The sequence below is a fragment of the Corylus avellana genome, chromosome ca7 (genome assembly GCF_901000735.1).
Source record: "Corylus avellana chromosome ca7, CavTom2PMs-1.0".
In the NCBI taxonomy this organism is placed as follows: domain Eukaryota; kingdom Viridiplantae; phylum Streptophyta; class Magnoliopsida; order Fagales; family Betulaceae; genus Corylus; species Corylus avellana.
This window is the reverse complement of record NC_081547.1, coordinates 15,877,577-15,891,526: the sequence shown is the minus strand read 5'-3', so window position 1 is coordinate 15,891,526 and position 13,950 is coordinate 15,877,577. Positions and strand designations below refer to the sequence as shown.

General features: G+C 37.9%; 1 protein-coding gene across 1 annotated transcript; it reads left to right on the top strand.

Annotated features, from left to right (window-relative positions):
• The first annotated feature begins 666 nt into the window (after positions 1 to 666).
• Positions 667 to 13,950, top strand: LOC132188728 (uncharacterized). The gene is made up of 9 exons (XM_059603260.1): positions 667 to 969; positions 2,383 to 2,592; positions 2,847 to 2,949; positions 3,289 to 3,368; positions 3,456 to 3,533; positions 4,040 to 4,131; positions 12,699 to 12,810; positions 13,249 to 13,374; positions 13,469 to 13,950. The coding sequence occupies exons 1-9, from the start codon at positions 718 to 720 to the stop codon at positions 13,583 to 13,585; spliced, it is 1,170 nt and encodes a 389-aa protein (XP_059459243.1). The 5' UTR covers positions 667 to 717; the 3' UTR covers positions 13,586 to 13,950.

Here is a 13,950-nt window from a genome sequence, read left to right as displayed (position 1 = left end):
CGACACGTGACAATCCGTTAATTTGGACTAACGGAATGTGATGGAGGTACTAAACTGGTTTTTATCCATAAGTTATGTATCATTTGTGATACGATTTGAAACTTAAATGAGAAAAAATAAAAAAGTCAAAACTTAAGTACTAAAAAAGTAATTAATCCGAAAAAAAATTTGGGATCTTCTAGCATTTCTCAACAAAAAAATCAATATTCAAAAAAAAAAAAAAAACTATTTTAAAATTGTAAACCCACACGACCCTAAATATGGGATTCATAAACTAAACCGGTTACCAAACATATCCCCCCTTGACTTTGGAGTGTGTGCGTGCAGGTCATTTTTAATTCCAAGTATTACCAAACCCGACGCACGAAGGGCATGTTTGCCAAAGGACCGGACTGGATTGAACCTATAAACTCAAAAAATTTATTTCAAAATTAATTCTAATATTCATATTTTTTACATCACATCATATAAATTACTTTTTATTACTATTTAAATAAAAAATTATTACAAAATAATTTTTTTTTACTTTTCTGTACAAAATATTTTTATTTTTTTCTTGTATCAATCAAATGTGCTAAATTTCCGGTCCAATGTAAATTTTGCCTCCACACGTCCATATCTCACTTCTCAAACAATTTATGATTAAAAGCTTCTTTTTGCTCCCAATTCTCTTTTTTCCACTCTCACTCTGTCTCTCTCTCTCTCCGACACACACACATGGAAGCCCTTGCGCGCCCTCTGTTCATCCCCAAGTTCTCAGAGACGTACCCGCCTCTCAGTAGCCCGTCGTCTTCGATCAGAGCACCGAATAAGCGAATTGGGTCTCTCAAAATCTGCGATAATCCTCAGTTTCCTGGGCTTCGTGCTCTCGCTCTCGCACGCGAGGTTTCTGGTGATGAAGGTGAAGATAGTAGGCCTTTGGATAATGGGTTTGGCTTTGTTTCTGAAGATAGTTTGTCTTTGTCTCAGGTAATTTATATAATAGCCCTGCGTGAATGACCGACCTATATGGTGTTTGCAGTCTGCGATTTTGGGTTTTCTGATGTGTTGATTTTCGGTTTTGTTGCCGAGGAAAAAATGGTCAGATATAAGTTTGAATATTATTCTTTTGATGTGACAACAATAGGCATTGCCGAGATATTAAGTAGCCATTGAAGTTATATGAAAAATAGGGAGTTACAGTGGACGATTTCATGTATGTTCGACCCCTTCTTTTTCGATGGCCTTTATAAAATAACAAATATTACGAGTGAAAAATAAACGAAAATTAGTGAATTTTTAAAACTTACTACAATTTGAATTTCATTGGATAATAGAGCATGCCCATATATGCATGTATTGCTTATACTACTACTTTTCCAGGCAGTTGCTGATAGGTATCAGATGATATGTTATACTCTATAGATATTGTATGTATGGCTATCATTTTGGAGCTACTTTTCTTTCTCTGATCAGGCACATACCCCCTTTTAGATATCACCAAGTGATATCGTGGCCTGTGATTCAAGTTTATTAAGATTATATGGATGAGGGAAATGTTGGACTGTCATATGTTAAATATTTCTGGTTCATGTTCATTCATATTATTTCAAAATGCATTTAAACTTCCAGTGTAGGCCAAGGTAGACTGCATATTTTTATTTTTATTTTTTCCCCTTTATGTTCTATTTTAATGTGGACAACAAGTGTAAGTTGCAGCATCAGCTATTTACATTTTTATTTGGGAAAGCATATAGTATATGAAAGTTTAAGTTTGAAATTTAGGCATTCTGAATGGTAGCATGAATTCTTTGTAATTCTTTATCTGCATTGCAGCCAAGATCACCTCATATTGCATACTTTATGACTATAACTCATTTCTTTGGAGTATTAACTTATGAAATATTGAGGAATTGCCTTTGATGTTACACTGTATTTCTTTGTACTTACTACTTATGAGCTAATTCTTTTGAACTATTCAGCAGGTATCTGTGTGACTGACCAACAGATATGGTATATTCTCATATAGCATGAAGGGATAAATAATACTACAACTTGATTTTATCTTTTTTTTTTTTTTTTTTTAAATTTCGAAATTTATATTTTTTCACCAGTTTTACTTTCAAAGACCACAGAAGAAATATACTTTCTTTAAACTTTATTTCCCTTCATTGTATGCTTGTCATTTGTGATTATAGGATATTATTTAGGAAATGTGGGAAGCTTGTTTTTCCATATTTCCCAAAATAGGGTAAAGGATTTTGGAGGATGTCTATCTATGATGAGCTTATAACTCTGCTATGTGTCTACATGATAGTTGAAGCATCTTATTAAACATAAAATTGACTTAGAATGAGATCATATGGGAATTGTAGTTGTAATGATCTTTCTTGGGTTGTGAAGGTTAATTTAGGTCACACTCAAAGTAGTGGGAAGGAGGCGGATGAGGCACTAAAAGTGGACATGCCTCTTCCAGCCCCAGGTGGAAGTGTAGCAGGAGGGGGAACCCGAGCTGGGCTTTTTAGGACCCCAATTTCTGGTGGAGTGCAGAGTGCAACCTCTGCTCATGGTTTACCTCGACCAGCCTTAGCAGTTCGCAACCTGATGGAGCAGGTAAATGCTGTTATTTTGTCGCAAGATATTATTAGTTCTTGTAATTTGTTTCTTACTCTTTTCAGTGTTTACTTTGGATCAAATGATAGCAGTGACTTCCCCCTGTTATTATTATTTCTAGTAATTTGTCTCTTACTCTTTTCAGTCTCAACTTTGGATCACGTAATAATAGTGACTCCCAATATTCTGGTTGTGTTGTTATTTGTCAACATCTGAATGCGTTTTTTTTTTTTTTTTTTTTTTTGTGATTAAAGGCCAGATTTGCTCATTTGTGCACTGTGATGTCTCGGATGCACCACAGACGAGAAGGGTATCCGTTTGGTTCTTTGGTAGATTTTGCACCTGATTCAATGGGTCGTAAGTCCTTTTTTTTGCTATAAAAGTTAGTCTACGGTTTTGCATCTATAGTTCAACTTTTTGTCTCCTACAAATGTTTGGCAGGAAAGTATAAAGTGACTCCCTATTTTATGTACTTGTCCATCATAAGGTTCAGCCTGTTTGATTTGAAGTTTCAGAACTGTTTAATGTATGGTCTTTGTTGTATTGGGATAGAAATGGCCTATAATTCTATATATTAGATCATTTAATTTCTTATGGTCCTTGTCTTGGACTGTTGATAGTCATATATTCATTTAATAATGATCATTCATGTGGTGATTGTGTTCATTTGTTTTTTGTGATGTATTTTGTTTGCAGATCCATTATTTTCATTTTCACCATTAGCCATCCACACACGGAATTTGTTAGCCGACCCAAGATGCACACTTGTTGTGCAGGTTAGTTAATTCTTCTTTTCTCTCGCTAGTTGTACTTGGGCTAGTTGTTTTCCATTTATGGATTTTATTGACAGTTAGGTTTCGTAGATACCTGGATGGAGTGGCTTGTCAAATGCAAGGGTAACTATTTTTGGTGATGTCTACCCACTTCCAGAGAATCAACAGGTGATTTCTCTAATTGAGACATTAAGAAGGGTGCATTGGGGTATATCTGAAAACAGTTGGAACTTCTTGTTTTTCTTCTTTGGCCATAAGAATGATGTGGAAAACTAAGCATGGGACCCATTGTGCATTTTGTCCTTACAGTTATTTCGCATTATAACCTGGCATGCAACTGATTTTTGGAATTTTTAGTTCACATGTTTTACATTTAATTTTTTGCTTTCTAATAGATTTAGTAGATAATATTTCTGTAGTTATTTTTTGTTGCAATATTTGAGGAATATTTTTTTTCTTATGAAGCACAGATATTCCTATCCCACAAGTCTTGTAATGAATAATTGCGAGTTTGAAAAATGAGACATCCCAAAAGTAGTACTTAAGTGATTACAGAATTATACATCTGCCCATTGATGCAGCAGCTACTGCTGTTCTCAATTTTTTTTTTTTTTTTTTCTAGAATGGAAGAAAATGCTGCTTTAGCACTGGACTGATTTTGATTGTGTTGCTAGGAATGGGCTCATAAGCAATACATAGCAAAGCATCAACAAGGGCCTTCTCAACAGTGGGGGAACTTCTACTATTTCAGGATGCAGAACATAAGGTTTGTCTTTAGTATATTGTGGCTTTCTTTATTTTTATTTTTTTCTGTGCACAGTATATTGTGGATTGATTTATGGATGCACTATATGCTTTTTCTGTAACTAGACAAGGTCTCTTTCTCAGATTCCCTTGTCTGGTGTTTTGTGACTGTAAGTTTTTGAAACCACAGAATTATCTTTGACTATGTAAGTTTAGCTTATGTTTTTTTATTATTTTTTTATTTTTTTTTTTATATAATAAACCAATCTCATTGAAAGCGTAAGGCGCCTTTAAGTACACAAGAAGTATACAAAATGAACCACATAACTAGAAATAACAAAATGAACAAGGAAGTCGCTATAACTAATCAACAAAGGAGACACAAATACCGATGTCCATAGATACAATGTTTCGTAGAACAAAGATAAAATTTCCTCCAGCGTACTCTCCCTGTCCTCAAAGTTTCTATCACTCATTTTCCCCTATAAGCACCAAAAGAGGCACGTAGCCACATTTTTCCACACCGCGGCACTCCTTGGCTTGCCAGAAGACCACCAACAGTCATACAAATCAACATGTCTAGGCATAACCCAGGACATCCCAAATGACTAAAAAAGAACTCCAAATGGCAGAAGCCACATCACAGTGAAGAAGAAGGTGGTCTACATACTCCCCATTCCTCTTGCACATGTAAGATCTGTCCATCACGATGACGTGCCTTCTCCTAAGATTATCGAAGGTGAGGATCCTGCCTAGAGCAGCTGACCACGCAAAAAAGGTCACCCTCAGAGGAGCATGAGTCCCCCAAAAACTCTTCTAGGGGAAGCAACTATCTTCAGAAGAAGGCAGAGAGCAATAGAAAGATTTGACCTTGAACAATCCTCTTTTGGAAGTTCACCAGAGCTAATCTTCACATCCTCTTCTAACTTTAACTGAATACAACACCTAGAGAAAAGAAGCAAAGACATCTACCTCCCAATCATGTGCTGCTTTAGCAAAACTCACATTCTACTGGTGGAGCCGCCCAAAAACTCCAAATTAGCCACAAGAGAGGCATCCTTCACACAAGCGAGACCATATAAAACTGATAAAAGCTACCTTTAGAGCCACTTCTCCACACTATTGGTCATGCCAAAACCTGATATTGGAACCCCACCTCAAAGGCTCCTGCAAGCTCAAGAGAACACCGCCCTCCTCATAAACTGCCATATTTAGAGTCCACTGCTACTGTCCACCATGTCTCTCTCTCAAGCCCATAGCGCCATAAGCATTTACCTAAGAGAGCGCGATTAAACACCATCAAATTCATGATACCCAGCCTTCCCTCAAAGATTGGTGAACAAACCTTGGACCTTTACCAGGTGATGTTTGAACTCTTCACCTAACGCACCTCACAAAAAATCACATTGGATCTTCTCAATGCGGTTAGCAACACTCGATGGAAGAGGGAAGAGAGACATGTAATTCATAGGCAGATTAGGAGGGTACTCTTGATGAGGGTAGCCCTACCACCTTTGGACAAATACATCATTTTTAAACTCGCCAACCGACATTCGAGCTTGTCAATAATGTCGTCCTAGATATGCTTAGCCTTGTAGGAGGCCCCTAACGTTAAACCAAGATACCTGACCAGCAGAGTGGAAACCCCACACCCTAGAATACGGGCCAACCTTCCCACTTATGTAACACTCCCCTTTGGAACCAATTCTGACAGGCCAAATTTACCTTTAAGCCCAACTCAGCTTCAAAGCACAGGAATGAGCTCCACAAATGACTCAAATGAATAGGAAGAGCATCACAAAATATCAGAGTATCATCAGCAAATAGAAGATGGGAGAAAGCAGCATTGCCCACTGAGAAACCATCCAGCGCTCCCCACTAATCACAGTAGATAACAGTCTACCTAGAGCCTCCATCACAGAAACAAACTGTAGGGGGGATAAGGGCTCTCCTTGTCTCAACCCACGGGAGCTACTAAAGAAGCTTGTAGGAGTACCGCTCACCAAGACCGAGAAGCACACTGAGGAAATACAATGGCTATCCACGAGCACCATTTTTCTCCAAAGCCACACCGCCTCTGCATATACAACAGAAAATCCCAATTCACATGAATCTGCCTACCTCTTATGAAGACACCCTGAGACTTGGAGATGATCTTCTCCATTACCAACCTAAGCATGTTAGCTAAGATCTTAGCAATAATGTTGTATATATCCCTCACAAGACTAATTGGTCAGAAGTCCTTGAGGTCAATAGCACCTGGAAGCTTTGGAATGAGTGTAATAAACGAAGCATTGAGGCTCTTCTCAAACTTACCTCTAGCATGGAAGTCATTAAAAACCTTCATGATATCCACATTCAGCACATCCCAACAAGCTTGAAAGAACGCTATAGAGAAATCGTAAGGGCTTGGTGCCTTGTCACCAACCATAGTCTAGCTTATGTTATAACATTCTATACACAGACAAACCACCATGTTGGCATGGGGAACTTGTCATTGATTAAGGTCTCTTAGAGCTTTCCACTTGGGGCCCCCAGCAGCGGTTAAATCTTAATATTCTTCAGGCTATTAGGGATGATGGATTGAAGGCAATGGAGAGGAAATTTCTTCTAAGAAGATGAACAAGATGAAGTGACAATGAAACTATGTGCAAGTCAAAATAGTGTATTTATAGAGGGTTTCTGACCATTCCAAAGGGAAATTATTTTTAGATGAAATATTCCAGCTTAGAAGCTCCTTGTATGGTGTAAGAAATTAGCCTCTAGGTATGCTTTTATAGGAGAGCTAGTTTTGTTGCAAGGAGACCAAGTTAGTCAGAGTCTTTATATTTAGCTCCCCTGGGTCTAAGAAGAGTGATTATATATAATTCATTACAACCACTTCAATCTAAAGGAATGAATGAAAATGGAAGCAATACTATTGGTGATGTCTCGTCATATATTTTTGTGTGTGTCGCACACACACATACATGACTATATCATTAACGAAAAGAAAAAAGAGGAAGGATCAAGCAGAGTACACAAGACAAAAGATATAGAATTTATAAAGTCCAAGGGTTCCTCTGGTATTGGTACTACTGGGTTTGTCGTGGGTGTTTTGGGAGATTGCAGTTGACGATGTCCTAGGGTGGTTGATGCATGGTTCCCTGGCCCTCGAAGACTGCTAGTGTATTGAAGGCATTGTGTGCAGGTTTTTCTTTGTTGAATTGAAATCTTTTGAGTTTGTTATCAACTTAGGGGGTAAATCACTCTGTATACGAATTGTCGAGTGTGGAAAGGACTATCTCCGGTCGGTTCCTTTGGGAAGAGGAGTTTTTTTTTGGCTATTGTCGACGGTGGATGAGGTTGTTTGGCTGGATAACAGTTTGGGGTTTATTCAAAATGTTAGAGACTCACAAAGAGCGTTCCTTTGCCTAAGATGCTTCAATTCCTATGGTACATGTTTTGCTATTGAGTTATGTGGTGGCGTGCGACGCTGTCATTTTCCTCCTTGAAGGTAAGCAAAAGTGGGGTTGGAGTGGCTTTGTAGAGGTGTTGCGTTTTCTGTTGTTGCCATTCATCTCCATGAACCATGCATCTCAGGCCGCTGCTCTCCCACCGCCGGCTCAGCTCTGTGCAACTGTTTGTCAATTGTTCGTTCAGGTAGTCTCTGAAGAAAGAGTTTTGACCATTTCAAAATCATACAGTAGCGCTCAAGGAACCTATGCTCCATTGTGCTCGTCTCCCTCTCTCCCCCTACGGTAGTGTAGTACTCCAGGATAGCCCGTGGTATTGTAGCAAAATCGTATTGAGCTGACGTGGTTGTCCTTCCTAACGAACATAAAGGGACAAAATGAGCCACTCTTGTGTTGATTAAGCCAGTATCTTGGGTCTTTTCTTGATAGCAAAGAAGGTGCTCTCTGTTTGGCTTCTATGGCCTTTGTCTTCTCAAACCCCTAAATGAGTCAGGTGGTGATTTCAGACTGGGTTTAAACGACCCTTTAGTCTAGAAAAATTCTTGTGGGTTTCTTATGAAGGTTTTGTGCAGGAGGTTTCAAAGTTATTTTCCACTATTGAATCTAGTGGCAAAGACCACTTCGTTCCTTTGAGACCTCTCAAAAAGAATCAAGGAGCAGGGTAAAAAGGGTAAGAGAACTCATCAACTTTTCAAGCTCAGTGAACTGTGACTCTAATAGAAACCTGCCGAAAACCTGTCCTCTTCGGTTCCATGGTGAGGCTTCCACCCCACTATGAATTTAAAAATAATTTGCTGGAATGTTAAGAGGTCTTAACAATGCAGAGAAAAGACTCAGTATCAGCAATTTTTTGAAAATTTGGAAGCATGATGTATTGTGTCTTCAAGAAACGAAGATGGAGAGAATTATAGTTGGAATTGTTCAGAGCTTGTGGGGTGGCTCTACCAGCCTCCTGAGCCTTTGGTGGTATCCTATTAGTGTGGGATAAACGTGTTGTGTAGTGCATAGAAGATGCAGTGGGCACTTTCTCTATATCCTGCACTTTCTTACCAGTTCTCTTATCAATTGGAATCCAAGCTTCATTAGGGCTACCCAAGATTGGAGCTGGAATATATGGACTCAATTCTCAGCCTATTATACTAATCAAAAACTCATCTGAGGGAAGTGGATAGGCAGAATGTTGGGACACCAGCTAGCAGCCATGGCTTCCCAATGAAGAGCTACTATAAAATATTACAGTCAGGTGAGCATTGTTCACTCCCCTGTAAAAGTATTTTGAAGGTTAAGGCCCCTCCTTGTGTTGCTTCCTTCTTATGGATAGCAGCAAAGGGTAGAATCGTCACAGTTGATAAACCTCAGAAGATGTGGAGACTTAATCATCTTCTCATCCATTGCGAGTATACTATTGATCTTTGACACTTGGCTCTTAACATATTTGGGGTTTCTTGGGTGATACCTTGTAACATCTGAGAGCTACTTCATTGCTGGAAATTTCAAGGGTGGGGACATTCTAAAGAGGCAATCTAGAAAGTTATTCCTGCTTTCTTAATGTAAAGCATTAGAGAGAAAGAAGTCGGCGCCACTTTGAGGAATGTGAATCCAATGTGCTTTTTAAAAAATCATCTCTCATGAGATCTTTTTTGGATTGTTGTACACGTTCTTAATTTTTCTTTAGTGGATTTGGTAGATCTGATTAGTTTTTTAGATTGTAGAAGCCTATAGGGTGTTTGGCTCTCTTGTATATTGAGGGCTTTGCCCATTTCTTTCAATAAAATTATTATTCATAAAAAAAAATAATAATAATAAAAAAAAAAAAAAAAAAAAATCAAGTCAAAGAAAAGATGAATGTCTTTTCCACAGCAGACGTCCAGTGAGACAAGGGTCTCAGAAGTTAAAAGTTTCAGCAAATCAAGAAACAGCTCTCCCCTTGGAAAGTCCACTGACTTCTTTCACTCCATATAGTCCACATAAGAACAATGGAACCATGTTATGAGCCATATTGCTTGTATGCCGTCCAAGCCTTCCTCTCTAACAATGAAAAAAATCAATCACTTTCAAAGATTTACTCCAAACAAGAAGAGTGCTTGACCACAACTCCCTTGTCATAAAACAGTGTAATGTCTCCCCACTCGGCTTATAGCCCCAATTCACTATGATTTGGTATATGTTAATCAGGTTGCTACAGAATGGTCTAATTGCCTACATCTGCACCAACTTATGGCTATTGTCTTCTTTTCACTCACAACTTTGTGGCTGTTTTATGGAAGAAAATTTTGCATTTTCTTTACTTTTTACTAAGCTTAAAATTGATCTCAAGGCTTAGGACTCCTCTAGCATTACTCTCTATTGGAATTTGAGTTTTACAAGGGCAATCCAGTATTTGGAGCTGGAATCTCTAGAATGTTGTGGAACCCCCCATCTAGTAATCACGGCTTTGAAGGCAATCCAGTATTTGGAGCTGGAATCTCTAGAATGTTGTGGAACCCCCCATCTAGTAATCACAGCTTTGAAGTGAAGAGCTATTATAAAACTTTATAGGCTGGAGCGCCTGGTCATTTTCCTTGGAAAAGCGTTTGCAAGGTTAAGGCCCCGCTCCATGATGCAACACAGAAAGCATGGATAGAAGAAAAGAAGTTTCTATATCTTCTTTTCTATAAAAACATAAGCTACAAATAACTTAGAAACCAGAAACCCAGAAAATTTCACTAATTCTCAAAGTTGTTGTTCTCATTACATCCAGTCCTCTTTTATACCAGAGATTGCATAGCTGCAAAAAGAAATAAATAAATACTAGAATCAATCTAAACTTGTGCATTCTCCCAACTATGGAAGCCTGACCATTCTAAAAATGGGAAATCTCTAAAGAAGGCAATGCAAATTAAACTTGATAATTTCCTAGAACACAGGAATAAACAGTAATTTTGACTAAAATTGGGAATGATAATCTGTTGGGGTCTTGAAATTATGTGCAAATTCTTTCTTTTTGTACTTCAATTGTCTAAGATCGAATAGAAATCTGCTCAAACGGCGCTGCTCTAATATTATTTTTGTTATTTTCCTTATTTTGCTTGCACCCAAAATAGGGGAGGTTTGGTTTCCTACATCACTCCGCATAGCTTTCTTTACATGGATGACAACTTTGGGTAAAATCCTAACAGTTGATAATTTTGGAAGGCAAGTTTTTTCTCTTGTCAATTGGTGTTGCCTATGCTAAATGAATGAGGAGGCCATGAATCACCTCCTCATCCACTATGGGTACACCAATAATCTCTCTCACTTGATTCTCAACTTATTCAGTGTTTCATGGACTATGCTTAGCAACATCCTACAACTACTACATTGTTGGAAGTCTCAAGGGCGGCAGCATTCCAAAGAGGCTATATGGGAAGTTATTCATGCGTTTTTAATGTGGTGCATTTGGAGATAAAGAATTTGGCGCCTCTTTGATGAATGGAAGACCTTCTTGCTATGTTTAAAACCCTCTTTTTTAAGATCTTTCTTAGATTGGGCTGTAGTCTATGTTTCTACTTTCTCCTCTTTCAATTTTTTAGACTCTGATAACTTTTTTAGATTTTAGACGCCTTTAGTGTGGTTGTGACGTAGACCAGACTTCATAAAGAGGGACGGGACACTCCCAAGAAGTCACCATAGTAATTCCCGAGACATGAAGCTGACTTCTCGAGAGCTTCGTCTGCAGCCGTCCAGACGAGATGACTGAAGTGACTTCCCGAGAGCTTCGTCTACAACCTTGTCTACAGCTGTCTAGACGAGATTAATCATAGAAATCTAAACCGACTTATTTTCTATTTACTACTAGGGTTAGGAGTTTGGGGGCTATAAATACATGCTTATAACCCGAGAACGTAGCTTTTGATTATATTTGAGTTTTTATCAATAAAAAGTCTCAGAGTTAAGTTTCTTTATTATTTTTCTTCAAACCCTAGATAAACTCTAGCGTTTTGAGAAGATTTCTTAGATCTTTGATAGACTTAAGATCTAAGTTATATTTATCCCTTCTTCTTCTTGTTCTACTTTGCATCCCACGACGTCGTGCTGCATCAGGTTGTTTCTCTTGTATACTTTTGTGTACAAGGCTTTGCCTTTTTCTTTTCAATAAATTTATTGCCTATGCAAAAAGAATGAGACCGTGAATCACCTCCTCATCCGCTGTGAGTATACCAATGAGCTTTGGCACTTGGTTCTCAACTTATTCGGACTTTCATGGACTATGCCTTGCAACATTCTAGAGCAGCTACATTGTTGGAAGTCTCCAAGGCGGTGAGCATTCCCAAGAGGGTATATGGAAAGCTATTCCCATGTTACTAAAGTGGTGCATTTAGAGATAAAGGATTCGGCGCCTCATTGAGGAATGCGAGACACGTTGCTTTGTTTAAAACACTCCTTTTTTGAGATTTTGGGCTGCAGTTTGTTTCTACTTACTCCTCGTCGAATTTTTTAGACCTTGTTAACTTTATAGATTTTAGACGCCTTTTGGTTTGGTTGTCTCTCTTGTATATTTCTCGTGTAGGATTATGCATTTTTCTTTTCAATAAATTATTATTCAAAGAAAAAAAAAAGTTATGGCTAATCTAATATAAGAAGAGTACTTATTCGAGCAGATGAAAACAGGAACGTTTGAAGAATTCTTCTTCAAGAGTTCAATAAGGATAGAGACACCCTGGAATCCAGGATTTAATCTTGCCAAATATATCAGTCGTTCAGGATTTTAGCTGTGACCTACAACTGGGAGGATTTTTTTGTCTCTCTGTCCCTATTTTGAAGGTAATCTTTTACAAATGTACAATACCGCTGTCATACATGTAAGGCATTGATGGAGGGGTAGGTTCAAGTAAATTATCTTTGCCCGAATTATGCCACTTCCTTTGGTAAGGCCTGGGTGGAGGGTGTGCTCATAGGTTCAATGCCTAATGGGTGTGTGTCTAACTTATTTAATAAAATAAAAAAATAAAACATTAATGGTGGGGTGGATTTAAAGATCAGTGACCTGTGCTCTAAGTTTTATTTTCTCTATGGCACTTGCTTGTGATTGTTTTTTATGAAAATTTTCAATTGAATTTGTAGCACTAAATGCCTGAGCAAGGGGAACTTATAAATATTTACTTCTTGCTCCCAGTGATATATACTTCATTGGAGGCTTTGGCACTGTTGCTTGGGTAGATGTCAATGAATATGAGGCCCTTCAGCCTGACAAGATTGCAGTTGATGGGGGCGAGCAAAACCTAAAGGTAAACTTTTTTGAGTTCTTGCAAACTACCCAAAGAAAAAAAGAAGGGGATGAGTTGCTGTCTATTTTTTGTCATATATTGATGTAGACGTCTATCTTTTCCCCCTTATATTCTATATGTTAATTTGTTGTTAGTAATGTTGTTATCCTTTTATTTTTCTTGCTTATCACTACTGCAAAGATGTCATTCTCCTCTCAACAGTGAAATGTTGTGTATTTTTTAATATGCCCGGGATGGATCTTGCTCCTTTTTGAGTACATTGAATTTCTCCTGGTTACATTTATGCTCTCTATACTGATCATCAGCGTGTATGGGATCCCGATCTTCAATCAGATATTTGGTTCACCTTGTAGATTTTGCTTGATGCTTTATCAGCAAATGTAATTCAATATTTGATGTGTTTTTTGGCTCTTAATTGGTTTTAGTTTGCTCGTTTAGGAACTGAATGCAATCTTCTCAAAGCCCCTGAAAGAGCTTTTGTCCACCGAAACTGAGGTAGATGATGCTGCTCTCATATCAATAGACAGCAAAGGAACTGATATTCGGGTCCGTCAAGGCGCGCAGGTACACCTTTAAAGCAACAACCTTTCCAAGATTTACCAATTTTTTTTTTTCTGCTTTAACTCTAGACATGTTTGTTTGCTTTATTTATTTCCAGTTCAACATACAGAGGATATCATTTGAAGAAGGGCATGCTGTTGAAACATTAGAGGAAGCCAAGGAGGCTCTTTGGAAACTAATAAACAGAGGCCGAGTATGCAATTTGCAGAAATAAAAGTTGGATTGTATTTAGCGCATCCAAGTTCTTCCCTATGAGAGATGAGATGAGTCAAGATGATTGAGAATGAGTCTCACATTTGAGAAATCATCAATTCTACTATTTTCTTTTTGGATTTACAATCTGACTTAGTAAAACTTGTAGGCCTTGTGAGATTTTGGTCTATGTGGAACGTTATTTATACTAGAGAATTCATAGAATTTTGGGTTGAAGTATATGTTCAAATTTCTCTTTTAGGACAAGCTGGACATGCCTTGAGCATTTTGTAAGAAAATAACTGAAGACTATATATATAATAATTATAATAATATATGGGAAAGCCACATGGAATTTCTAGCTGGCCTGAAATTTTTGCTGCAATA